The 25401-nt window shown below is 44.2% G+C and overlaps 1 protein-coding gene across 3 annotated transcripts in view; it reads right to left on the bottom strand.

Annotated features, from left to right (window-relative positions):
- Positions 1-445: 445 nt before the first annotated feature.
- The window catches only part of LOC123757692 (angiotensin-converting enzyme), a 29340-nt gene continuing 4384 nt past the window's right edge, over positions 446-25401 (bottom strand). For 2 of the 3 annotated variants that reach the window (XM_069327084.1, XM_069327086.1), the window contains 15 exons: positions 25112-25219; positions 23092-23196; positions 20707-20814; positions 20229-20282; positions 17709-17810; positions 17504-17556; positions 16464-16608; positions 15726-15835; positions 10853-10960; positions 10224-10339; positions 8753-8897; positions 6727-6856; positions 6470-6561; positions 2942-3126; positions 446-865 (listed from right to left, as the gene is read on the bottom strand). In XM_069327084.1, coding sequence (XP_069183185.1) covers positions 768-865; positions 2942-3126; positions 6470-6561; positions 6727-6856; positions 8753-8897; positions 10224-10339; positions 10853-10960; positions 15726-15835; positions 16464-16608; positions 17504-17556; positions 17709-17810; positions 20229-20282; positions 20707-20814; positions 23092-23196; positions 25112-25219 — 1659 coding nt within the window. In that variant the 3' untranslated portion in view covers positions 446-767. The remainder of the gene's footprint in view (positions 866-2941; positions 3127-6469; positions 6562-6726; positions 6857-8752; positions 8898-10223; positions 10340-10852; positions 10961-15725; positions 15836-16463; positions 16609-17503; positions 17557-17708; positions 17811-20228; positions 20283-20706; positions 20815-23091; positions 23197-25111; positions 25220-25401) is intronic. The other variant, XM_069327085.1, reaches the window with a different exon arrangement.

The raw sequence follows: 25401 nt of genomic DNA on the forward strand, positions 1-25401 counted from the left end.
AAAGGCAGTTCTTATGTTTGCCAGCTTTGCAAACATAAGAAATTCCTCGTCTTGCTTTCCTAATGTCTCTTAGGGTCATTTGTTCCTCAGTAGTATCCTGGGTGCATCAGATACATTTGACATTGATCGCCTCTTGTCTTTTTGTTCTTGTATTGGCATCCTCTGTGATATTTATTGCTTTGAAAATCCTGCAACTCTCAGTGCTAATGTTTACTGTGATTCCTTCTTTTAATACTATTTCTCTCTTGTCCCTTCCTCGATAAAAATCCTCGGTGGATCTGATATGTTCAGATTTCGCTCGTTTTATGTGCATTGGGTTTTGCATTTCCATCTCGAATGGTATCCAAGACTGTTCTGTGCCACAGATGGCACTACACAGTCTAACAGGCTTGGAGCTTGTCTTTAATATTTATTTAATGGTGGTAGTGAAAATAAAAAGTAGGAATGGTAGTGGTACTAGTTGTATTAATGGATAGTACACAGAAAAACCATTTTAAGCATATATTCTCAATTGTTTGGCTGAAAGGCCTTTATTAATATGTAACAATATTAGTAGTATTTGTAACAAGTTCTAATACTGTATAACTTCGCATTTTGACACATACTTCACCCAAGGCCAAAAATTGTCTTGTTAGAAAATGGTAGCGGCTCACAAAATTGACATTCTGTCCCATTTTGTTTTGGGTCCTCTGGTAGGTTAGGATAAGGACACTTTTGTTCAACAGTTTCCGACGTTGGGAAACCTTAGGAGGACAGGTTGATTTATGTTAGTAACTTACCAACATGTAATACAGTATTTGTAGTAGTGACAGCAGGAGCAGTAATGGTGTGCACTGTCCCTGGAGCATCCATGTACCAGCTGAACCTGAAATAATGCAGTGTTTAGAAAATAAATGCCATAAATAAGCAGTTACCAAAAATGCATAAAGTCTGGTAAACTGCAGAAATTCTTAACATTATTTTATAAAAAGTAGATATGATGCATTCTATAATTAAAACTAAATGATGTTTTATGGAATTGCAATGGAATCTGCAAGAGGATCAGTGACACTATATGCGAGAAAATCAAATCCGTCATAGTGCTGCAGGAGACACTGGCATGAGGTCTGTAGGAAGCAAAAAGATTGTGTCCTGACCCCCACCCTTTCTGGCTATGTCGTCGTGAGGGGGCTGGGTGGATGGCTGCCTCATCCACCAAGTGTGATGCTCCATGGGTCAGTCCTATGTCCTTTTTGAAGCCTTATACTTCTGCTGCTGTCTTTACCAATTGTGCCAGAAGTCATTTCCTTTTCCTTGTGTTTCGTGTTTCTCCCCCCCCCCCTCCCCATCTTCTCCTTTCTCATTGTCATTTCCTACCGACCTTTTGCCAGTCTTGATTATTCTTTCAGACTACTACTGTTTTGATGCCCGGATGTTTGAGGAGGAATACTCTCTCACCCATAGAACTAGTACCCAACGTCTCGAGCAAGGGGACCCTTTTATTGTCAATCTTCCTCTCGTCCCTGAACCCGTTCTCGACGGACTGACGGTTCTTAAGGTGGCGTTTGTGGGGCGTATACTCACGATGCACCCCTAGGGAGGCTCCGGCAAGATCGGCAACATGTCTCTTGTTGGCTGTCCTGCCTCCAATTGTGCCTCCGTGGTGGGTGCGGGGGCACATTCATGACAAAGTATTACCTCTTGTTTCCATGTCGATGAATACTGTTCCTATTGTGACTTCTCAGGCTCGTGGGGTGGGCGACCAAGCCCCCCGAGTCGGACTGTGTTGGAAGACCGGACTCTGCAGCCCCGCTACATTGGGCCCAGACCTAGATGATCCTTTGACCCTCCTGACTACTTCCCTCGGCTTCCCTCCCTCTGTGGTTGGGTCGATCCATACGCTCCCAGCGGTGACACCTCGTCCTTTGTCGCGGCTCAGTCTTTCATTGTGACTACTGCACCTTTTAACCCCTCTCTCTCTCTGGGGGGTTCTCAACGCCGTCCCTGCCACGGCCGCACTCACATGATCCCTTCACATACTAATACATACCAAGCCTTGTTTGATCCTGCTTCGTGGGCTAAATACTTTGATCTCCTCCCTCTGGATTCTACACCTGACGATTTTTCACTCCATAAACACCTCGTTGATTCAGTGGATGCCTCTGTTACTTTTAACCCCACCTGTTTAGGTACACGTGTCGTCGCTGCTCCTTCACCGGATGCAGCTACCCGCTTAGCCGTATTATCCTGCATTGGGGAGACCCCTGTTCGGGTCTCCACAAACTCTTAAATGCCAGTGTTGGCACTGTTCTCCTACCACATGTTGCGACTTGTTTTAGGGACCTAAAAGACTGCCATGAGGATATTAAACATATCCTCGAAGCCCCAGGTTGACACGTTTACCTCCTCATGGTCGTCGCCGTCAGCCCCTTCGAGTTGTGAAAATCACCTTTGATAGTAGGACCCGTCCGCCCTCTATAATTCTTGCTGGTGCCAGATGCTCCATTCCGGAGTACATTCGCTCTCTTAGACTTTGCAATAAGTGCTAGAAGCTCGGGCATGGTGTCCTCAAATGCTCAAGTACTGTGTATCTATGCCCCATGTGTGAGGCCGATGATCACTAAGTCCGAGTGCACTTCTCCCCAGGATCGCTGCCTCAATTGCGGCGAGGCCCACCCTACCTGCTCGTGTAGACACTACAAACTTGAGGAAGCCGTCCTCAACTTGAAACACCGGGATCGTCTGTCTTTTCCTGAAGCGAGACGCCAAGTTCGTCGTCTCACCCCTTTCGCTGTAGCCTATCGAGACTAAGTTGCTTAGCTAAATTAATTTTAAAGGTTCAGTTCCGAGCTCATTGTGCCTCTAACTTTGTCCACTATCGCCACAGGATGAATGTGGGGTGCGCAATGAATGAACTAAACTCGTATAGCACTTAGTCCTAAGACTTATAACAAAATCTTACTATTGAGGAGGGCCCAGGAGTCACCCCATCCAACTCCATCTCCGTCTTTAATGTTGTCCTCCAACAGCCACTGCTGGAGAGGCTGGAAATAGCGCAGCAGCGGTCGAGGGTTCATGTGTCGCTCTCCCGTCATAACCTCCAGTGCATCCTCCCAGGGCTTAGAGGATCCCATCGACAGCACCTTTCTGGAAAAAAATACGATACTTGTGTCGATATATGGACAAACCTGATTTGGAATTATGTAACAAATGAGAAATATCTCCCCGAGACAAATTAAATATCTGGGAATAAGTTGAACATCAATTGAACAAATCCACAAGGGCCGTGACGAGGATTCGAACCTGCGTCCGGGAGCATCCCAGACACTGCCTTAATCGACTGAGCTACGGCAGGGTTAAAAAGGGTTGAAACCAAAGTTTCCCGTAGCCTCTCCGAGGCACAAACCAGGCTTTTACACAACCCCCCCCCCCCCTGCACCCGAGCTATGTCAATAGGCCGTTCTCCCTCTTCGCCCTTACATCATCACACACAGAGATCACACTAACGTGATGCATCAAATGAAAAATCCACAAATCCTTGTGGATTGGTTCATCTGATGCATCACGTTAGTGTGATCTCTGTGAGAGTTGAACATCAATTCTCCCGCTAGAGCTCAACAGCGTGACATCAGCGTATGTTATGTAATGATGATGATCAGTGTGCTCTTATGAACCAGGCTAAGACCTAATACACAACCTACGTGGAACTAATGCTACAGTGTGCAGCTCCAGCATGGATCCCCGAACTAAAAATGCCTTAAAACGGATGCAGACAGGATCTTCAACCAACCTAACCTCATTGCACAACACTTTAGCGCGCCTGGGTCGTAAATAAACGACGCGTAAATAGCAGTATTTTGACCAGTAGTTGCCAGAGCGTCGTAAATTTACGTGCGATTAAAAAATATTTGTATAAAATCCAATTCTTATCCGATCGACTTGGGGTTAGAATGAAAATGTTTGCCATTAAATTTCCGTTTTCTCTAATAGGCACATGGCCTATTTGAGAGAACGGCATTATATTGTAACAGTGGAAAGACTATTGTATTGTTGACATGGCGAGGGTAATCGCCCACTTCACACACTTTTTGTGTGGGCCGCGATCATGATTCTACATTTATATGCATATGTCCATGTAGGGAATTTAATTGCGATCACAGTGATACCAAATTTAACGCTGTAGGACAAGTGTGGAGTTGACAACCCTGAAAAGAATAGAACATTTCGTCGCTGTTTGGAGCTCACGGCTAGTGATCGATGTAGTTCTTTAGCTTTTTGTGTAATTTAACTCGTGCTTTGGTGACATATAGATATGTTCTTATATGCTCTTATAGATCATTCTATTGCAAACACTTTGGTACAAAAATGAAATCGGTACATCGAAAATTAAGGTCAGGACAGCGAAAAAGAGTATACACTTTTCAGTGTTGCCGCTCGGTCACCCGCAAACGCCGGGCGCATGAGGGGCTATGTCCAGTCCATATCGCCGCGAGCGTTAAAGTGTTTATTAACCACATGTTACTTAATGTACTCTAACTTACACTACCATAATCTACCCTAACCTATCTTAATTGGGACTAACTCTCAAACATACTTCGACTCACAATCTCACTCTTGACTAAACCACACATTTTCATACAACCATTAACACACCTCCCCATCTTTGCCATCCTGAGTCCATTTCCGCTCATATGTTTATTTTCGCATATAAAGGCGAGGAGTCTGACAGCTGGTCCTTCCGTTTAGTTGGAACTTATAGTAACGATGAGGACCATAGTACATATATGACGTAAAGGACAATTAGAAAAGTAGAAATCGTTACTAATGAATTTGGACAAACCGCAAAAGTTTGTATTTACGTGGCAAAGACAATCTAAATTAACCTAACCTTCCAAGGCCTAATACACTATCTGAGGAGTAATTATATATATATATAGCTATACTAGGCCTAGGAATATTTTCTTTAGCTGTATTTTTTCGAACCTAGAATTTGGTGCAATTCACATCATATCTAATTGCTTAGTACGTCAATATTTTGTACTATGGTAGCACAGTTACAAAAAGTACCATGTAAACAGGAGGATGGGTTGTAATGTTAAGTAGAAGAGCCAGATAATGTCCAGTCACAGGTTAGTAGGAGCAAGTGCTGATGGGTGTGAATATCTTAATATCTGGAGAGAGAAATTTGATGCATCACATTAAAGTGATGCATCAATAAAAAAAACCAGGACTTCATGTGGGGGGATTTGAACCAGCTTTGGAGTACACAATGTGCGCGTTCGAATCCTACTTGTGGCTACTACCAATTTTCTCAGAAATTGATTGCATTTTATAGAACAATTTATGAAATAAGCACCCAAGGCCCTTGAATTAAAGTGTGTGATATATCAACACCAATCCTGATAATAATAAACACTTTCGCGCTTTGGTGACAACATAGTCGTCACCAATGTTCCTACTGACTACGCTGGCGTGCCGCGCTCGCGAGTCACGAGAAGAAATATTTGTATAAAATCCATTTCGATCAACTTGGGGATAGTTTATAAATGTTTGCCATGAAATTTACGTTTTCTCTAATAGCCAAACAGCTTATTAAAGAGAACGGCGTGACAGTGAATCATCGTGATAAAACAATTGTATTATTGACACGACGAGTATAATCGACGTAGTTTTTATATATGTTGCCGGTCGAACGCATCCTTATGTGACCTTTAATACTTATGTTCTTATAGAACATTCTATTGAGAACACATTGGAACAAAAATAAAATACATACATCGAAAAATAATGTCAGGACAGTGAATTGAATATACACTTTTCAAAGCGAGTTTCGCCGATATGCCGCCGCGGGTAACACTTCGGCCACTTCCCACACTGTTTTGGGTGAGCTACGACATTGAATCTATATTTATATGCATATGTCCGTGTAGAGAATTTTATTGCGATTTCAGTGATACCAAAATTAATGCTGTAGCACAACTGTGGGCTTCACAGCCATTAAGAGAGTGGAAACATTTTGTTGTTGTTTGGCGCTCTAGGCAAGTGATCTGAATAGTTTTTTATTTGGTGTTGATATGCCTTATGCTTTGGCGGCATTTTATAGGTATGTTCTTATAGACAATTCTATTGCGAACACAGTGATATCAAATTTAAATACGTACGCCTACAATTAGTGTCAGGACAGTCAAAAAGAGTATACACTTTTCGGTCTTACCGCTTAGGCGCGCGAAACGCCGAAAGCACAACAGGTATGTTTTTTTGTTTTTTTTTCAGAATGCCGCAAGTGCAAAAGTGGTAATGCCTAGACCGCGATGTCTGAAAGGCCAAGAAGCGAAGTGCCTTTAACAGTAGACAGGAAGAAAAGTACCCCTTCCCCATTTGCCTTTATCTTTCCAGCTGGATTTTAAAAAATTAACAGTTTTAGCATTTAACTAAAAAAAATTACATTTAATATATGCAATACATAATGTACACAGGAGGTGGGTCTTACGCTAAAAGGTTCCCCGCTTCCTTTGACCCATAGAAGTCACAGGTGTGGAGCGGCCCTTCATGCCCCGCCGCCTCGCACAGCTTCTCAAAGAACTGTGGACGCGCCCTCAGGTCAAAGATCACAGCCCACGTCACAGACGGAGGTCACGCAATACGTGAAATAGAAATATGGTCAGTGCAGTATGATTTCATGCAGTTGTTTACATGTCAGAACAAATTGCTATCTGAAATTTGATACGAAGCAACAGTGCGACCTACCTGGAACTGCAGGATGGTCATCTTGAAGTAACGGATCATATTATCGCCGATAGCGATGTGAAATATGGCAAGAGGATCTAGGTCCTCGTCCGTCCGGCTCACAGGTGCCTCCACCCCCAGGTACTGCTCCCTGTGTGCGAGAAGTTTTCAGTGCCATAATAGAACCGACCTGAAGTCACTAACAATACCGGGACACTCTCCTTAGCAACACTACGAGAGAAGGATCTGAGCGTACATGTAACAAAACCTGACGCACGAGGAATTCATTAACATCTGCAGAATATGCCTAATTTTCAGAAAACTAAATGGAGGCCTTTAAAATCCTATACATACATATATTTTTTTTAGATATATACAAGAGTTGTTACATTCTTGTACAGCCACTAGTAGGCGTAGAGTTTCGGGTAAGTCCCTGGAATACGACCCCACGAAGAATCGTTCTAAGTACCCATTTTACTGTTGGGTTAAACAGAGGGTACAGTTAAGGATTAACGCCCAGTAAATCCTTCCCGGCCAGGATACGAACCCATGATAAAGCGCTCGCGGAACACCAGGCGAGTGTCTTACCACTATGCCACGGAGACTTATAACTTATATAAGACCAGTTCTTTAGTATGCAACACTAGCATGGAATGCAAGTCAGAAATAATAAATATCTGAAAAATGAGAGAGACGGGACTAGACTTTCTAAAGCTGAGGAACCGAGAGAAAGTCGAGGGAGCCCAAGGTTTCTACCACAGAGTAGAAATAGCCTAAGCTACTCTATCCCTTTGAGATGCATTTTGTTGTGTCAATAAATTTAAACTTTAGAGATGAAGCTCACCAGGGTGGAGGCAAGGTGAACCAAGGGAGGATATAATAACATGCGTAGCATTAAGAGGAACAGGTAGGCGGGACACACAGGTAATATTCAAAACGAGAAACGATAAGTTCAGAGGAGACGGGTGAAAGCTGGAGATGCAGACGAGCCGCAGCGACGTCAGGAAAAACTTCAGAATAAGAGCCGACAGCAAATGGAACGAGCCACAAGAGGAAATCGTCGAAACAATTTCAATAAGCAACTTTAAAAGGAAGTTCTACGAGAAACTGATGTAAATAAAGTCATTAAACTGATGTAAATAAAGTAAATCTGGCTATTTCTAGAGCTTATAAACGCAACTAGGAGAATATATTATGACCCGATATTCTTGACCATTAACTCTGCCATATGATAGTGGAGGTCAGAGTAATTATTCCTCTGGAACGCCTGGTATTGCCTCCATTATAGCTGTGCACACGACCCAGGATGTGGGCTGGACATAGTCTTTTGGAGTAAAGTTGCGAAGACGTGTGATCTTCCAAAATATTCCTAGTATAGTAAATATGTACTATATTTCTCAGATTGCGTGCACAAGGCTTAGGAAGATTAGGTTTAATTAGAAAAAACAAAAGTAACTTTTCCAGTTTTTCTAAATTCAGTGACAAAAGTCTAATTTCTATTGGTCTATCACGAAATATTTGTACTATCAACAACATACAAGACATTTAATTTTAGGGGGGATGTTCTGGATATCTAAATTTCCCTCTATAAAATAGTGTGTGTGTGTGTGTGTGTGTGTGTGTGTGTGTGTGTGTGTGTGTGTGTGTCTGTGTCTGTGTCTGTGTCTGTGTCTGTGTGTGTGTCTGTGTGTGTGTCTGTGTGTGTGTCTGTGTGTGTCTGTGTGTGTCTGTGTGTGTCTGTGTGTGTCTGTGTGTGTCTGTGTGTGTGTGTGTGTGTGTGTGTGTGTGTGTGTGTGTGTGTGTGTGTGTGTGTGTGTGTGTGTGTGTGTGTGTGTGTGTGTGTGTGTGTGTGTGTGTGCGCGTGTATGCGTGTCTGTATTCAAAATTATAACACGCTTCACAAGATTGTCACTTGCTTAGCTAAACGAACTATGAAGTTCAGTTTGTGAACCCTTTATATTCCTCTAACCCTTTCCACCACCGAACTGAACCCTCACCAGTTATTTAAGTAGACACCTTAACCATAAGCAGAAGAATACACACATACGTGAGCTTCCAGTAGCGAGTGTTGTACTCGCGCGAGTCATAGTCGCCACTCAAGACCTTCGAGCGCCACAAGTCAATCGCAAGACTGAATGGCAGGATCGGCACAGACCGCAGCGCCGTCCGCAACAGGAAGTTGATATTTGTCTCTGTAAACATAATTTTCGGGTATTCTACTGTTTTTAGACGCGTGTAAACAAATGTACCTTATGTTAAAAACACGTGTGAAGATATTTGTCTCAATTATATAGTGGCCTTAGCCCTCCTATGGTTAATAGTCCTTAATAACCCTCCTGCCCTTGATAAGACTTCAACCTGAATTTGAAGATTAAAGCAAACTTCATATCAGTCTCCCACGTACCCTCGTGCGACTCTTACTTGACCACGCAGTGCAATTTTGGCCACTGCACTGCAGAAACAATGTAAAATCTCTGGAAACTCTAGAGGATAAATGCTCGAGTATCCCCTTAGTCTTAATTTCTAGATATGTTGCCATTTAATGTTCACTGTTTTTCTCCGGAGGGGGAGGGGATGTGACTTCTAGTACATGCTTTAATTTGGCCCGAAAGACGAGATTATTGGGCAGCGCCACTCACCCTGTTAGTGGATATACCGCCATAGCAGCATGTACAGCAGTCTCCAATAGGAACTAAACCCGCTGGGTTGTTGATTCTGTCACTTGTACCCAGACACAGCTGGGAGTTGCTCAACTGTCTCAAGTGAACAGCTTCTCAAACATGATGATTAACATTTGTCAACCCTTAAATCTTACGTTATGTTGTAGGTGCAAAATGGGGGGGGGGGGCGAAGCGTTTAAGAACAGTATCTATATTTGACAGCATATTCTAAGAATGTAGTTGTTACTCTTTCGTCAGTATAGAGGCTCAGCTCTCAAAGCTGTTGCAGGTCATCACTCGGGCTATAGTGTCAATGTCAATGATGTACCTTGCAGACATCAGATTTTTAGTGAATAATGCTGCACCTCTGTTTGCTTTGATGCCTGACAAAGCTTTGGAGGGCTTGACAATTTGAAAAAATCCCAAATCTCTCAACAAAAATCCAAATCCGTTAAAAAAATCAAATCTGCCAACAAAAAATCCAAATTCACCAACAAAAGTAACTACATCCGCCAATAAAAATAATCCAAATCCGCCAACAAAAAATTCCAAAATGTATTTGTACTGCAAGATAAACATATCAATTGTGACACTAGCTCTCCACTTTATGTCAGTTGCTTAATTTAAAAACTGTACTTGTGGTCGGTCTCGAGCCCATTGTTGATGTGACTATGTGCATTGAATTTTCTAACTACCTCATCAAGACCATAACTTGCTTAGCTAAATTAATTTTGGGGTTCAGTCCCCGAGTCCATTGTGTACTTCCCACTACCGCCCACAGAATGGGTATGGGGTACATAAATGAACTAAACTGGTTAGAACAGCATTCAGAGCGGGTTCACGTTTAGCAATCCTTACCCGTGTTCTCGGGAACTTCCTCCAGAAGACCGACCTTGGCCAAGTGCTTGGGTGTGGACATAGACAAGATCATCAGCTCCCCGATGGCTTCGTGGAAGCCATCGTTAGCGCCGTTCCTGTAGGAGATACGAAGATGAAGTTGGACATGGAGGCGAAATGAAGAGAACTGACTGGATGGTGTGAGAGAGAGGAGAGGAGAGGGGAAGGGGGGGGGGGCAGAATAAGGGACGAGTAAAGGAGTGGGTGAGGGAAGGAATAAGACTGAAGGAGAGGGAGGAAGGAGAACGGGGTGAACAATGATAGCTGTCACAGGCAGCGAGAGATTACCAGTTCTTTCCACATTAAGCTCTGAAACAACTAGGGAAAACAACCAATATACCCGATTTGACTATGAAAATCTCATGGGGGGGGGGAATTCTTTATGTATGACAATATTTCTTAAAGCATTTCACTTGTGCTCAACTCTACTTGTCTGTGACACTTCCCTACCCCCATATACTTTATGCGAGGAAGATTGGCGAGGCTAGCCCTGAGCATCTGGCCTCCAACCTGAACACACATTCTCTTATTGATATAGATGACTTACTGCGTTTTCCTTCCTAATAGACGAGAGGCGAGCGAGTAGCTACCTGTACATGAAAGGCTGGTGAGCGTACTGCATAAAGTACTGAATGTGTCCCAACTCGTGGTGGATAGTGGCCAGGTTTTCAAAATTGACCTCGGTGCACATCTTGATCCTGAGAGAGAGAGAGAGAGTTGTCAGTCACTGTCTCATCAAGCATTTGAGGGACTACTTAAAAGACCTTTAGATTTTCTCACTCATGGTGGCTTTGTTTTCATTGATTAAAGTGTTTTCTAAACTAAACTTAATCACTAAAGATTAAGTGTTTTAAAGCTAACCCGTTTAATAAATACAAAGTTGCCAGGACAAAGTATTTACTAGGTGTTGTTAAGGAATGTAAAGATGAACTTTGTTATTTTCGGTCCTGCTTATTTAATCATTACAACCATGGGGCTTTGATCTTTGTGTTGCAGATGCGGTACCGATTTTCAAGCTAAAGATTAGATCGCAACAAGGGGACTAAACTACAGTGTAGTCAAGAGAGATGGTACCAAGATAAGAGATGGGGGGTGACCGCCAGAGCGCTGGTAAAGGGTCTAACTACTATGACTAGGAGTTCCACCTGCGCTGCCGTTGAGTGAGGACGTGTCACTTGACCGCTCCGGCAGTTTGGGGTAGTTGCTGTTTTCGCCAGCAGGGGGTGTGGTGGTGTGTACCCTCCCTGCTGTTCCTGGTGGTGGGGACGTGGCGTGTTTTGCGATGGGCGGCCCTATTTCCGCTGTCGTGCGGTTAAACTCCACCGGACTGGAGTTTACTGGCCATGCTGAGTACCCTGTAGTGGAGCTTGTCATGTGTGACATGCTCCGTATCCTAGTCGATGACATATACGGTGTTGAGCTGGTAACTGCTTACCTTGTCATTATCAAGTTAGAGGAGGAGGAGGCAGTCTACCGTGACTTTTTCCGCGGTACGTGGGCCGTTCCTTGCAGCTGCCAGATGGTGCCGGCTCTGTGACCATTACGGACCATAGTGGTGCCATGACATATGCGAGTGTCTATGGGGTGCGTATGGAGTTTTCCCAAGGCCCTCCTCCGGTGTTACTTCCAGCGGTTTGGCGCTGTCGTCAGTGTGCGGATGCACACGCTGTCTTCAGGCAAGTTTACGGGTATGTGGACCAACATTCGTACCTTAGGAATGCGCCTGCGGTCGGACATTCCATCTTCAGTCCGGCTTTTAGGGTATTAGGTTTGGGTGTACTATGCCAAGCACCCGCGAATATGTTTTCGTTGGGGCATGTTGGGGCATCAGGCTGCCAGGTGCACTGCGGATGTGGTTGCTCCCGTGAACATGTTCCGGGAAGAGGATATCCCGCCGCTCCCTGTGAGGGAGGACTCTGAGGGTGAGGAGGTGGGCGTCCCGTTCGCTGCCGAGGCGCCGTCGGCGGTTCTTCTTGCTTCGGTCGCTGTCCCAGCTGCTCCCGAGGGTCTTCCGGGCGTTCTCTGTGCGTCGTCGGCGCCCTCTTCCTCGTCTCCAACTACTGCGTCTTTGTCTTGTGTCATGGATGTGCTGGGTGATGGGGCGGCTGTGGCACCTCCTGCTGTGTGCGGCTTGGTTCTCCCTGTGGTCGAGGCTGCTGCCGTTCTGCGAAGGGCGTTGGTTCACTCTGCCTGCTTTGTCTGTGGTTCTGGGTCCGCCTCCGGCTCCGATGATGTGCGGCCAGAGCCCAAGCATTCCCAGCGTTCGTCTACTGCCTGGGCTGATGTGGGAGACTTCGACGATGGTAGGTCTTTGGGCAGCGATGGGGTGATTATGGGCGAGTCGTACTCTGCGACGACGGTGGTGGCTGAGGTCCATGTGCCCGCTGCTGCCGATGATTGTGCATTTGACTCATCACATGTTCTTTCTTCTCCAGAGGGTTCTCTGCGGTGGGGGGTGGTTGCCCCTCCTGCTGTGGATGGTGAAAATGCTGGTGCGGGCCGTGGGCTGGTATTGGTTCTGAAGAAGTAAGTAATTATCAAAAGAAGGCACCAAACCGGGAAGGCTATGTAGCACCATCAAATGTGCGGAGTAATCAGATGGCACTAAATATCATCAAGGATGCCAATACAAGTACAAAAACACATAAGGCAAATGATATCAAAAGTATCCGATTCACCAAGAATTCTATCGAGGGACAAGTGACCGCGAGGGGCGGTCGGAAAGCAAGACACACGCTCGTCCTGGAAGTCAGGACATTCAACAAGGATATGCATGACGGTAAGAGGGACAATGCAATTTGGACAACAAGGAGCTGGGCGGCGCTCCATAAGTGACCGTGAGTTAAGCGAGTATGGCCAAGACGCAACCGTGTTAGAGTCGTTTCCCACCACCGGTTACGGCAGGAGGAAGGCCACGGGAACACACAATGCTTAAGAGTATACAGTTTGTTACCAACAACCCTGCCAATGGGCAAGGATGGAGGAATGAATAACCGGATAAAAGTCAGAAAAATGAATACCTTTACGGGAAAAGGGACAAGAGTGGATAACCTCTAGTGGTAGCATCCGCACGCTCATTTAAAGAAACAGCAACATGGCTGGGAACTCGGCAAAACTGCACGGATTTAAATTTACTAGAGATAAGAAACAGCCAATGTTGAATCTCGACGACTACCGGATGGACAGAATTAAAGGACCCAAGAGCAATGAGGGCACTACGAGAGTCAACTACAATCACAAAAGAGGATTGACAACGAGAAAGCAGGAGACGGAGAGCATGGGGAATAGCATAAAGTTCCGCTGTAAAGATGCTAGTCTCCGAAGGGAGGCGATACATATGTGTGGTCAGGAAAAACAATAGAGTAGCCCCACACCATCTGCAGACTTACAGCTGGGGAGGGGAGGGGGGGGGGGGGGTTAAAGAGAAAGGTATAGCCACGAAAGCGACCAGGACGAGCACCAAAATCCAGGGAGCGCGACCGTGTCGAGGATGGCATCGAGAATCCTCAGAGGGGTTAAAAGGCACAGTAGTCACTACTAGAGACCGAGCCGTGCCAGGGGAAGAGGTGATCACCACTGGGGGCTTGGGGCTCGACCCAACAACAGAGGAGGGAGGGGAGCCGTCAGGAGGGTCAGGAGGAGGAGCAAGGTCGGGGCCTTGCTGGCCAACGCAGCGGGGGCTACAGAGCTCGGTCTTCCAACACGGTCCGACTCGGGGGGGCTTAGTCGCCCACCCCACGAGCCTAAAAAGGGATAAGAACAACAGAATTCGACATGAAACGAGAGGAAAAACAGTTATCCACGAAAGTGCCCCCATACCCACCATGGAGCCATAATTAGAGGCAGGACACCCAACAAGAAGCTATCGCCGATCATGCCGGGGCCACCTAAGGGTGCATTGTGAGTATACGCCCCACAAACGCCACCTTAAGAACCATCAGTCCGTCGAGATTGGGTTCAGCGACGAAAGGAGGATTGACAATAAAAGGTTCCCCTCGCACTCTACGTTGGGTACTACAGTTCTACGGGTGCAAGAGTATGCCTCCCAAGCACCCGGGCGTCAAAATAGAAGAAGTCTAAAAGAATAACCAAACCAAGCAAAAGGTCGACAGGAAACGAAAAGTAGATAGGAGAAGAGGGGGAAGAAAAACGAAACATAAGGAAAAGGAAAAGCGATCCAGCATAATTGGAGAAGACAGCAGCAGGAGCACAAGGCCACAAAAGGACAGAGGACTGTCCCATGGAGCATCACACTCTGGCAGCCGACCACCAAGCCCCCTCATGGCGCCAACGGGCTGGATGGGGAGGGGGGGGGGGTTCTGAAGAAGGATGATCGCCGTGGGATGTCCCAGCCAGTAGCTGCGCAAGGGGATGTTTCAGCAGGGGTCCCTGTGGTCATGCCCCCTGCGCCGATGTCTCCCGTGGCACCACCCCCCCACACCCTGTGTCCTCCTCTGTTCCCTTCGACTGCGTTGCGCGCTTCGGTGATGCCGCAGAGGAAGTGGCGTGCGATTACTCGGTTGCCGCCGGCTGATGATTTCTCGTATTGCTAGTGGCCTGGTCCCTGTCTAGTGGGTGCGTGTGGCGATGGTTCCCATGGGTTAGGGTGCAGTTTGGGTCCTGAGCTGACGTGCCTTTATGTCGAGGGTTTCGACACTATGGTTTCTCCCTGTGAAGATGATGAGATTGCGATGTGGGCGCGCTGGGAGGCGTACGCTGTCCGGTTTCCTAAGGACCGGTTTCCGGACAAATATGTGAAATGATGTTCTGTTTATGCTTATATTTTGTGTTTTATTGTATGCCCTTCAGGCTGTTTAGTTATCCCTGAATGTATTTGTTCTTGTTTTTTTGTTGTTTGTTTCCTGTGCATATCTGTATGGTTGTGGTGTTTTTGTGTCTTGTGTTTCGCCTATGGTATGTTGTGCTATGTGTTGTAGATACTGTGCGCCCTTCAGGCCGTGGTTGTATGTTTCATTCTTATGACCTCGTTTTATTGTATATGTTAACATGCTTTGCGTGTAAATTAACAAAAAAATTATTGTTAAAGCCTGCTCTAAACACTACAACATGCTGGTGTATGGGTCCAGTGAGAAATATGGGCGAGTGAGGGGTCATGGGCGTTGATGGCCGTAACCCCCCCCCCAATGTTCCAATATTAACACATGCTCATAGTTTTCATTATAAAGAAACAAACGGGAGACTACCCCTCGCCCCCCCCCCCAAAAAAAAAAATACTTTCATCCAATTCATCATGATTCCTACGGAATCGACAAAAAATGAGACTTATTAGTAAAAATTAAAGCCGCGCAATTTAACATTGTCTGACCATCAGCCTCGACAGGTCAAGTGCAATACACGGGTTCATAAGATTCTGGTCACGCAAGTGGCGAGAACTGGGATTAGCGACACGGGTCGCGAACGTTTAGAGTAACTAGTATATTAACAGAACGTGAAGGAATGTACCTAAAATCCTTGCCGTCACGGAAATCCAAAGCCATGGGGTGGCAGGAGACATTGCGGCCATCCTGGGGCCGTTCCAGCATGGATCTCTCCCAGAAGGTGGCCGGAAGAGGCTGTAGAGAGAGAGGGTAAGGAGATGTCAGGCTCTGGGTGGGGTAAGTGCCTCTGGTGGAAGCCGAGGAAGGCGTACCTCTGGTGGATGAGAAAACTGTGAAAGAGTCAGGTCTTAGCAAGTACATTTTTGATAATTTTCTTCAATTCACCAAGACACCAATCTGAGAATGTGGCACCATCCGTATTCTTCACATCACACTTTGCACCAGCAAGAATTACCGAGGGCGGGAGAAGACTGTCATCGAAATTGATCTTAATTTGAAAGTGGATGGCAAGGAGGATGACAGAAGGATGGCAAGTGCTGACGATGGCATTCAAATTCACATCTCCGAAGACTGTGACGTCGGCAATGTACGGGACAGCATCTAAGCGATCAGCAGCACCTTCAGGAGGAACTATGGCAATGCTTGTGCCAGGCCGGTTGGGCTAGCCTGGCTAACCATTAATTTCATGATGGAACATTGCACCTGATAATCATTTGTGAGGGGGTGTTATTGTCACTATATTAGAGACCACAATACTTTCCACCATGAAGGTGTACCAAACAAGACTGAGGCGGGGAAAATAAATTGCATATCATACATACCAAATTGAAAAATTTCTACAAATCACCCAGTCGCTCCTTACCTTGAGCCCCATGGACGTAAAGAACTCCTCTCCCATGGTAAACATTCGCTTCACAGTGTAGTTCTGTTTAAGCATGGCGCTGGTTACGTCCATGTCCGCCGCCTCAGAATACGGCTCCACCAGAGGGAATATGTTGGTCCAGGCACTGTGGGGAGGAGGGAGGCACCTTTGCACTGTTAGGAGTCATGTGCAGCTGGTCAGGTACACACACCCTACAACACCTTAACCCTGTCAGGGGGCAGAGGCAGCTAGGGACTAACCTACAGGTGGACTACCTAAATTCTATCAAGGGGGCAATATTTCTGGGGAGTCCTGGGCAGGAGAAAGTAATCTAATAGGACCTTATGGGAAATGTCCATCCCTCAAGGCTTGTCAAGGGATGGATATTTCCTTGACCACACCAAATGAAGGACTTGAAACGCAACAACTCCTCATAAGGTAATACGACCATCAATGTCAAGATCCGAACCATGAAGTACAGCTCCCCCATAACAATGGGAGTCATGGCCTGGGTGGCAGTTATACCACGAGCGTCATGACTCCATGATTTGTTATACATGTAAAGACCTGCTTTTCTTCCGCCAGTCTTGTAACAAGTTGTATTTGGGTGTTTTCCAGAGGCTGCTATATCATTCCTTTTATCAGGGTGTTAGACTTGAAAGAAGTTGTTCATACAAGTCATGTACGAGTGTGTTTACGTGCTTAAATAGTGTTTATTTAACTGTTTTGCTGGACTTGTCTGTTCAAGTTGAAGGGGGACTCGTGTTGGACTAGTCCCCCCTCAACGTCCATCAACACATTTTTACACACGTAAACCCAGCTATAAACGTTATATTCAACTACTTTAGAACCACTTCTCGAAGCAAATTATAGCCATTGCCATATTCTTAAACATAACTTAAGCTACCATTGTCTACTATTAAATTTAATCAGCTGAATATCAAGTTTCAGCTGGTCGCTCACATTGGTCAAGTCAGGAGGTGCGCGCCAAGTCCACGTGGAGGCATTTCATTATCATTAAATGTTAGCTAGACACTGACCTTCCCGACATGCTCCCTAGTACGCAGGCTGGCAGGTGACCTCGAGCCTTTATCTGCAAGAGGTCAAGGGGGTCAACCATTAGCTTTATAGTCAAAGAATAACAAACATTTATTCCATCTGACTGCAAAACATAACAGATCTTACGCGTACTGACACGCACCCAACCCTCACGATAACAGATCCACATCACACTGGAGGACTTACCTGAGGGTAGACGAGGCGAAGTCTCTTCCTGACAAAGGCGTGGACGAGACGGTAGAGAGGATCCAACTCTTTGTAGAGGTTCAGTATGTCCTCCTCGACCTCCTGCATATCCCATCAAGAAACTAATCACAAACAACCCTCATGCTCAACTTGCTGCTAAATTAAGCACCACAGAACACATTCGCAATATACAAACTGAAAACATAGCACAGGCCATATACACTGACGGATCACTCAACACAGCTACAGGGAGGGCAGGAAGTGCTGTTATTGCTCATCAGCCCGATGGCAGCACAATTCAAAGGAATGTACGAATTAGTAACTGGGCATCCACAATGCAAGCCGAGTTGGTAGCAATACTGGTAGCACTCTAAATTATTGACAACACTGAAATAGACAGCTTAATTATTTCCGACTCCCTTTCCTCACTACGAGCAATAAACAGTTTGCAATCAAGCAATAACGTGCTTGTCTCAGAAGCCAGACATAAATATATAAGCATACTTAACAAGGGGGTAAATATAAAACTGTTATGGATTCCTTCTCAAATTGGCCTGCAGGAACGTAATAAAGTTGACGCCCTTGCTAAGGCTGCAGTAAATAAAGGTCAAGCAAAGACAAATCCTAAAGTTTTTTCCAGTTATATCGTACAAAGACTAGTGAAAGGATAGGTCCATTAAAAACTGAGACAGCTCAAATAACTGATGACGACGAGATGAGTAGTATTTTTAATAAATATTTTATATCTGTATTTACTAAAGAGGAACTTAACAATATGCCTTCAGCCGAAGAAGTCTATGTGGGTGGGGACGAGGACAGGTTGACTAGTTTACCAGTTACCAGGGAGGATGTAATTAAACAAATAGTAAAAATAAAGCCAAACAAATCCCCAGGGCTGGATGAAGTGTTTACCAGGGTGCTTAAAGAATGCAAAGAGGAGCTTTGCGAGCCACTGTCTACCATATTTAATAAATCAATAGAGTCAGGCAGAGTGCCAGAGTCATGGAAGGTTGCTAATGTGATACCAATTTTTAAGAAAGGAGATAGATCACTTGCGTCAAACTATCGGCTAATTAGCCTAACGTCTATTGTGGGAAAGTTACTTGAATCGATAATTACAAATACAATTCGTCTTCATCTTGAAAAAATAATTAATAAATGAGTCGCAACATGGTTTTACAAATGGCCGTTCATTTTTAACAAATTTGCTATCTTTTTATTCCAGCATAGTTGAGGCAGTTGATAGTGGTAAGGATTGTGATGTGTACCTTGACTTTAGCAAAGCTTTTGATACAGTGCCACATGAAAGACTGATTAAAAAAATTGAGGCTCATGGTATTGGGGGTGCTATATTAAGATGGCTTAGGGCATGGCTATACCAAAGGAAACAGAGTTAGTATAAACAAATCCACAAGGGCAGTGACGAGGATTCGAACCTGCGTCTGGGAGCATCCCAGACACTGCCTTAATCGACTGAGCTGTCTGGGATGCTCCCAGACGCAGGTTCGAATCCTCGTCACTGCCCTTGTGGATTTGTTCATTTGATGCATCACGTTAGTGTGATCTTTGTGTGAGAGTTAATATAAATGAGGTTAAGTCAGGGTGGAATAATGTTGTAAGTGGAGTGCCTCAGGGCTCTGTCCTGGGACCTCTGTTGTTTATAATATATATAAATTATTTAGATTCAGGTTTGAGTAGCAACATTTGCAAATTTGCCGATGATACAAAAAGCGGTAGGCAAATTAACAAGGAAGAAGACTCACTATCACTTCAAGCTGATCTAAATAGGGTTTTGAAATGGTCAAAAGATTGGCAGATGTAGTTTAATGCTGTTAAATGTAAAGTTTTGAGGCTAGGTAATGATGATAGAGTTACAAGATACAAGCTGGATGGTGTCAAAATTGCGAAGTCGAATTGCAAAAGGGATCTAGGCGTTATGATTAGTAAGAATTTAAAACCAAAGGATCAATGCATGAATGTTCGCAATAAGGCAAATAGGACACTGGGATTTATTAATCGAAGCGTTAGTAACAAGACACCTGTGTTGTTCAGTAATTATGCAGTTCAGTTTTGGTCGCCGTACTATAGAATGGATATAAATTCACTTGAACGTGTCCAGCGTAGGATGACAAAGTTAATTCCCCAAATTAGAAATCTTTCATATGAAGAAAGATTAACAAAGCTTAAATTGCATTCATTGGAAAGGCGAAGAGTTAGGGGTGACATGATAGGGGGTTTACAAGTGGATTACTGGACATAACAAAGGGGATATTAATAGGGTATTAAAAGTATCAACACAAGACAGAATACGAAACAATGGATAAGTTTAGATTTAGGAAAGACTTGGGTAAATACTGGTTCGGTAACAGGGTTGTTGATTTGTGGAACCAATTACCGCGTAACGTTGTGGTGGTGGGGTCCCTCGATTGTTTCAAGCATGGGTTGGACATGTATACGAGTGTGAGTGGGTGGTTATAAATAGGAGCTGCCCGTATGGGCCAATAGTCCTTCTGCAGTTACCTGTGATATAAAGTTGTCGACAAAATCCATGAACTGCAGGTAGAGCGGCCGCATCTGGTGAAGATAGTACGTATTGGTGGCTGCACCATACCAAACAGGGCAGGGTTGGAGGGGATAGAGGAAGAGAGGATAGCAAGAGTATATAAGAGACATGATGATAAAAGAGCAAGTTACGGGCTATTCATGCCCATGCCACATCTTGGGTGGCTTAATCTTTATCAATCAAAACAGTGAGAGATGGATAGCCATACATTTGAGTCCTCTAATCTGTATGACCTTTACATCACAATACGACCATTGAATTCTCCCTCAGTCTTGCGTCTTGCAATTCTCAAAGTTATTTTACTTCCACATCTCCCTGGACGTCATGTAGCGCCTTCAGAGTATCTATATACACCCTCATACACACAACACATAGATAATACTGAACAATACTGACTCCACCATAATACTCTCCTCCATATTAGGCATTTCATACCTTCCTGGACACATTAGTCCTCCAGCTCTTCCAGATAAATTTGAGTTCGTCATAGTTCCTGGACTCCGCCATCTTCCTGGTCAGGTCAGGACGTAAACCAACGCAGCTCTGAAAATGGAAGAAAAGGTTAGTGACGTCAGTTACTGACTAGAATGGAACTGGGCGAAAATGGTCCCGCCTCTCAACCGTCAATCAACTGGTGTACGGATTCCTGAGCCTATTGGGCTCTATCATATCTGCATTTGAAACTGTGTATGGAGTCAGCCTCCACCACATCACTGCCTAATGCATTCCACCTATTAACTACTCTGACACTGAAAAAAAGTTTTTTCTAACGTCCTTGTGGATCATTTGGGTATTCAGTTTCCACCCACGCGCGCGTGTGCGCGTTTTAGACATGCTAAGGCGCGTGTAAGCTTGTATGTTTAGGCATATTTAAATATTTATAGTTATATTGACATAATATGCAGTGTCAAATGCAATAAACTTGTTTGTAACCAACATAAACATACAACAAAAAAATGCGCACACAAAAGCGAACACAAAAAGTGAACTTTTCTTCTACAAAGTAGAAGAAAACCAAAGCATGTAGTAGACAAAATATACAGAACAGACACAGTATAAAACACGGACATAAAGCACAGAATGAACACAAACACAGAACTCGAAGTATTGTAAGAGCAACACTGATGTAGTTAAAGAAAAAAAAAAGAGATTAATTGTCGATAATACCTGAGGACACGGGTGATAAAACCCTCCCCTCACTCCTCCAAGCTACACCACCCCACCCACCCCCCATGCCCCTGTTCACCCTATGCCCCTGTTACGTGGGAGTTAGTCAGCTGTCACGAGCTGCTTCCTGGTGTGTGTGGGGTGTGGGGAAAAAAAATAGTAGAAGAAACGGTTGATTGACAGTTGAGAAAAGGTCGCTTGAGGCCGATAGAGCAGAGCTCAACCCCCTCAAGCACAACTAGGCGAATACACGACAGGCACACGTCTTATCGTCTCCCACATCAGTCGTCAGCGTGGGCAATCCCCCACAACATAAGAACAAAGGTAACTGCAGAAGGCCCATACGAGGCAGCTCCTATCTATAACCACCCAATCCCACTCATATACATGTCCAACCCGCGCTTGAAACAATCGAGGGACCCCACCTCCAGCACGTTACGCGGTAATTGGTTCCACAAATCAACAACCCTGTTACTGAACCAGTATTTACCAAAGTCTTTCCTAAATCTAAACTTATCCAATTTATACCCATTGTTTCGTGTTCTATCTTGTGTTGATAATTTTAATACCCTATTAATATTCCCTTTGTTATATCCATTCATCCACTTGTAAACCTCTATCATGTCACCCCTAACTCTTCGCCTTTCCAGTGAATGCAACTTTAGCTTTGTTAATCTTTCTTCATATGAAAGATATCTAATTTGGGGAATTAATTTAGTCATACTACGTTGGACACGTTCAAGTGAATTTATATCCATTCTATAGTACGGCGACCAAAACTGAACTGCATAATCTAAATGGGGCCTAACCAGAGCAAGATATAGCTTAAGAACCACACCAGGTGTCTTGTTACTAACGCTTCGATTAATAAATCCCAGTGTCCTATTTGCCTTATTACGAACATTCATGCATTGATCCTTTTGTTTTAAATTCTTACTAATCATAACTCCCAGATCCCTTTCGAAATCCGACTTCGCAACCTCAACACCATCTAGCTCGTATCTTGTAACTCTTATCATCATTACCTAGCCTCAGAACTTTACATTTATCAGCATTAAACTGCATTTGCCAATCCTTTGACCATTTCAAAACCCTATCTAGATCAACTTGAATTGATAGTGAGTCCTCCTCCGAATTAATTTCCTTACCGATTTTCGTATCATCGGCAAATTTGCAAATGTTGCTACTCAAATCTGAATCTAAATCATTTATATATATTATAAACAACAGAGGTCCCAGGACAAAGCCCTGAGGTACTCCACTAACAACATTATCCCACTCTGACTTAACCCCATTTATACTAACTCTCTCTTTCCTTTGGAATAGCCATGCCCTAATCCAACTTAATATAGCACCCCCAATACCATGAGCTTCTATTTTTTTAATTAGTCCTTCATGTGGCACTGTATCAAAAGCTTTGCTAAAGTCAAGGAACACAACATCACAATCCTTACCACTATCAACTGCCTCAACTATGCTGGAATAAAAAGTTAGCAAATTTGTTAAACATGAACGGCTATTTGTAAAACCATGTTGCGACTCGTTTATTAATTTATGTTTTTCAAGATGAAGATGATGATGACCCTCCTGCCTCCCTTGGTACATCACACAACACACTTCACTATACGTCTCGCCTGACGTCAAGCAACTTGCCTTCGGTGTGAGGCAGACGGTGGTCGTAGAGTACATGGCGTGGAGGGAGGCCATCATACTATTAAGGTTCTTGAAGTCCGCTGGATCTAATTGGGCTGGAAAAGCCTGGAAGGGAGTAATAATTACTTAGTTTTTATTTGAACATGTGAGCTATCAAATTAAAACAAATGGTATCATTCCCCCAACCTTTATTACATTATTCTTTGAAAGGATACTTTTCGTATATAAAAACTACGTAATAGATCTAAGAAATCTTAGTAGTTCACTCGCATCACACTTGGAAACTATAAGATCGCGGGTCAAGTGACAACTTAATCCCTGACCCCTTTAGTACTAGTCCTACCCTGCTAATTTTAATCCTACTAATATCATGTTGCATTTTAACATACTTCAAAAACTCTCATACTAGGAAGTGACAGCGGCTCGCGAAATTGACATACTGTCCCGTGTCTGTTTGTGGGTCCTCTGGTAGGTTGGGTTAAGGCACTTTAGTGAGACAGTTTCTTGACGTTGGAGACGCTCGCGAGAACGGGTTGAATAACAGGTTATGGCTGACCTACTCCTGAGGGAGAACATAAGAACAAATAAGGTAACTGCAGAAGGCCTATTGGTCCATACGAGGCAGCTCCTATCTATAACCACCCAATCCCACTCATATACTTGTCCAACCCGCGCTTGAAACAATCGAGGGACCCCACCTCCACCACGTTACGCGGTAATTGGTTCCACAAATCAACAACCCTGTTACCGAACCAGTATTTACCCAAGTCTTTCCTAAATCTAAACTTAACCAATTTATACCCATTGTTTCGTGTTCTATCTTGTGTTGATACTTTTAATACCCTATTAATATCTCCTTTATTATGTCCATTCATCCACTTGTAAACCTCTATCATGTCACCCCTAACTCTTCGCCTTTCCAGTGAATGCAATTTAAGCTTTGTTAATCTTTCTTTCTTCTTTGAAAGATTTCTAATTTAGGGAATTAACTTTGTCATCCTACGCTGGACACGTTCAAGTGAATTTATATCCATTCTATAGTACGGCGACCAAAACTGAACTGCATAATCTAAATGGGGCCTAACCAGAGCAAGATATAGCTGAAGAACCACACCAGGTGTCTTGTTACTAACGCTTCGATTAATAAATCCCAGTGTCTTATTTGCCTTATTACGAGCATTCATGCATTGATCCTTTTGTTTTAAATTCTTCCTTATCATAACTCCCAGCTCCCTTTCGCAATTCGACTTCGCAATCTCAACACCATCTAGCTCTTATCTTGTAACTATCATCATTACCTAGCCTCAAAACTTTACATGAGGTGGTCACCCACTGGCCCCCTAAGCCACCATCCTCCTGACGTCACCCCCGTCCAGTCGTCCTATTGGCCGACGACGTCGTCAATCGTGACGTCACTGGGCAACGCGCTGTATGGTAGTTTGGGTTGTTCTGGTTTGAGGGATAATTCCCATTTTCAATGGCGGGCGTCTAAATGCAGAGAAAACTTGCAGGGTGAACTATCGTATTCCTGACAGTCCGCTATAGTGACCTAATCTCTATGCACTCAGGAGAGATCAGAACATGCTTTTGGGGAAAATTAACGTGGCGCTGGATACGCTTCTGTTCTACTTCGTCTCCTCAATTTGCATCGCCAGTCAACATCGACATCGAGGATCCTGTAATGTTAATTTTGTCGCTGACGCTATGTTAATTCAAGTGCTGGATCCTGTAGTACTCTAGTTGTTTTCCAAAATTGTCCTTATTTCACTATTTCCTGGTTATTTACATAAATTTTCCTTCTGGTGAGACTAGCAGGTTCAATTCCTGGACAGCCCTGGCTGCTGTCGTTTTGTGTAGTGTTGACTGGAGCGTGACAAACTTCGTTTTGAGCACCTCATGCAGTTCGTTGTTTTCAATCGTTTCTGGCGAGATGGTAAATTACTCATTGTGATTCACTGTAACTCAACATCACTATAACTCACCATCACATAACATATATTAACTCATCACTATAACTCACCATACTCATGGCTCTGGTGATCTCTGGGCTAACGTCACGATGCAGAGAGAACGGGACCTTGTTGTTCCACTCCTCCTGGAACTTACTCATGACAAACATCTCTTCCACCTGTATGAAGCAAGGTCAGGTAAGGTCAAGCTAGGTCGAGTATCATAATGCTCAGTTAAGTCGTCAGGTAAGGTCAAATGAGGACATAAGAGGTCAGGTAAGGTCAAGTATGGTCAGATTATGTAAAAACAAATTACATATACATATATATATTTATATTATATATATTATATATATTTGCT

This window comes from Procambarus clarkii, chromosome 19, assembly GCF_040958095.1.
Source record: "Procambarus clarkii isolate CNS0578487 chromosome 19, FALCON_Pclarkii_2.0, whole genome shotgun sequence".
NCBI classification, from domain to species: domain Eukaryota; kingdom Metazoa; phylum Arthropoda; class Malacostraca; order Decapoda; family Cambaridae; genus Procambarus; species Procambarus clarkii.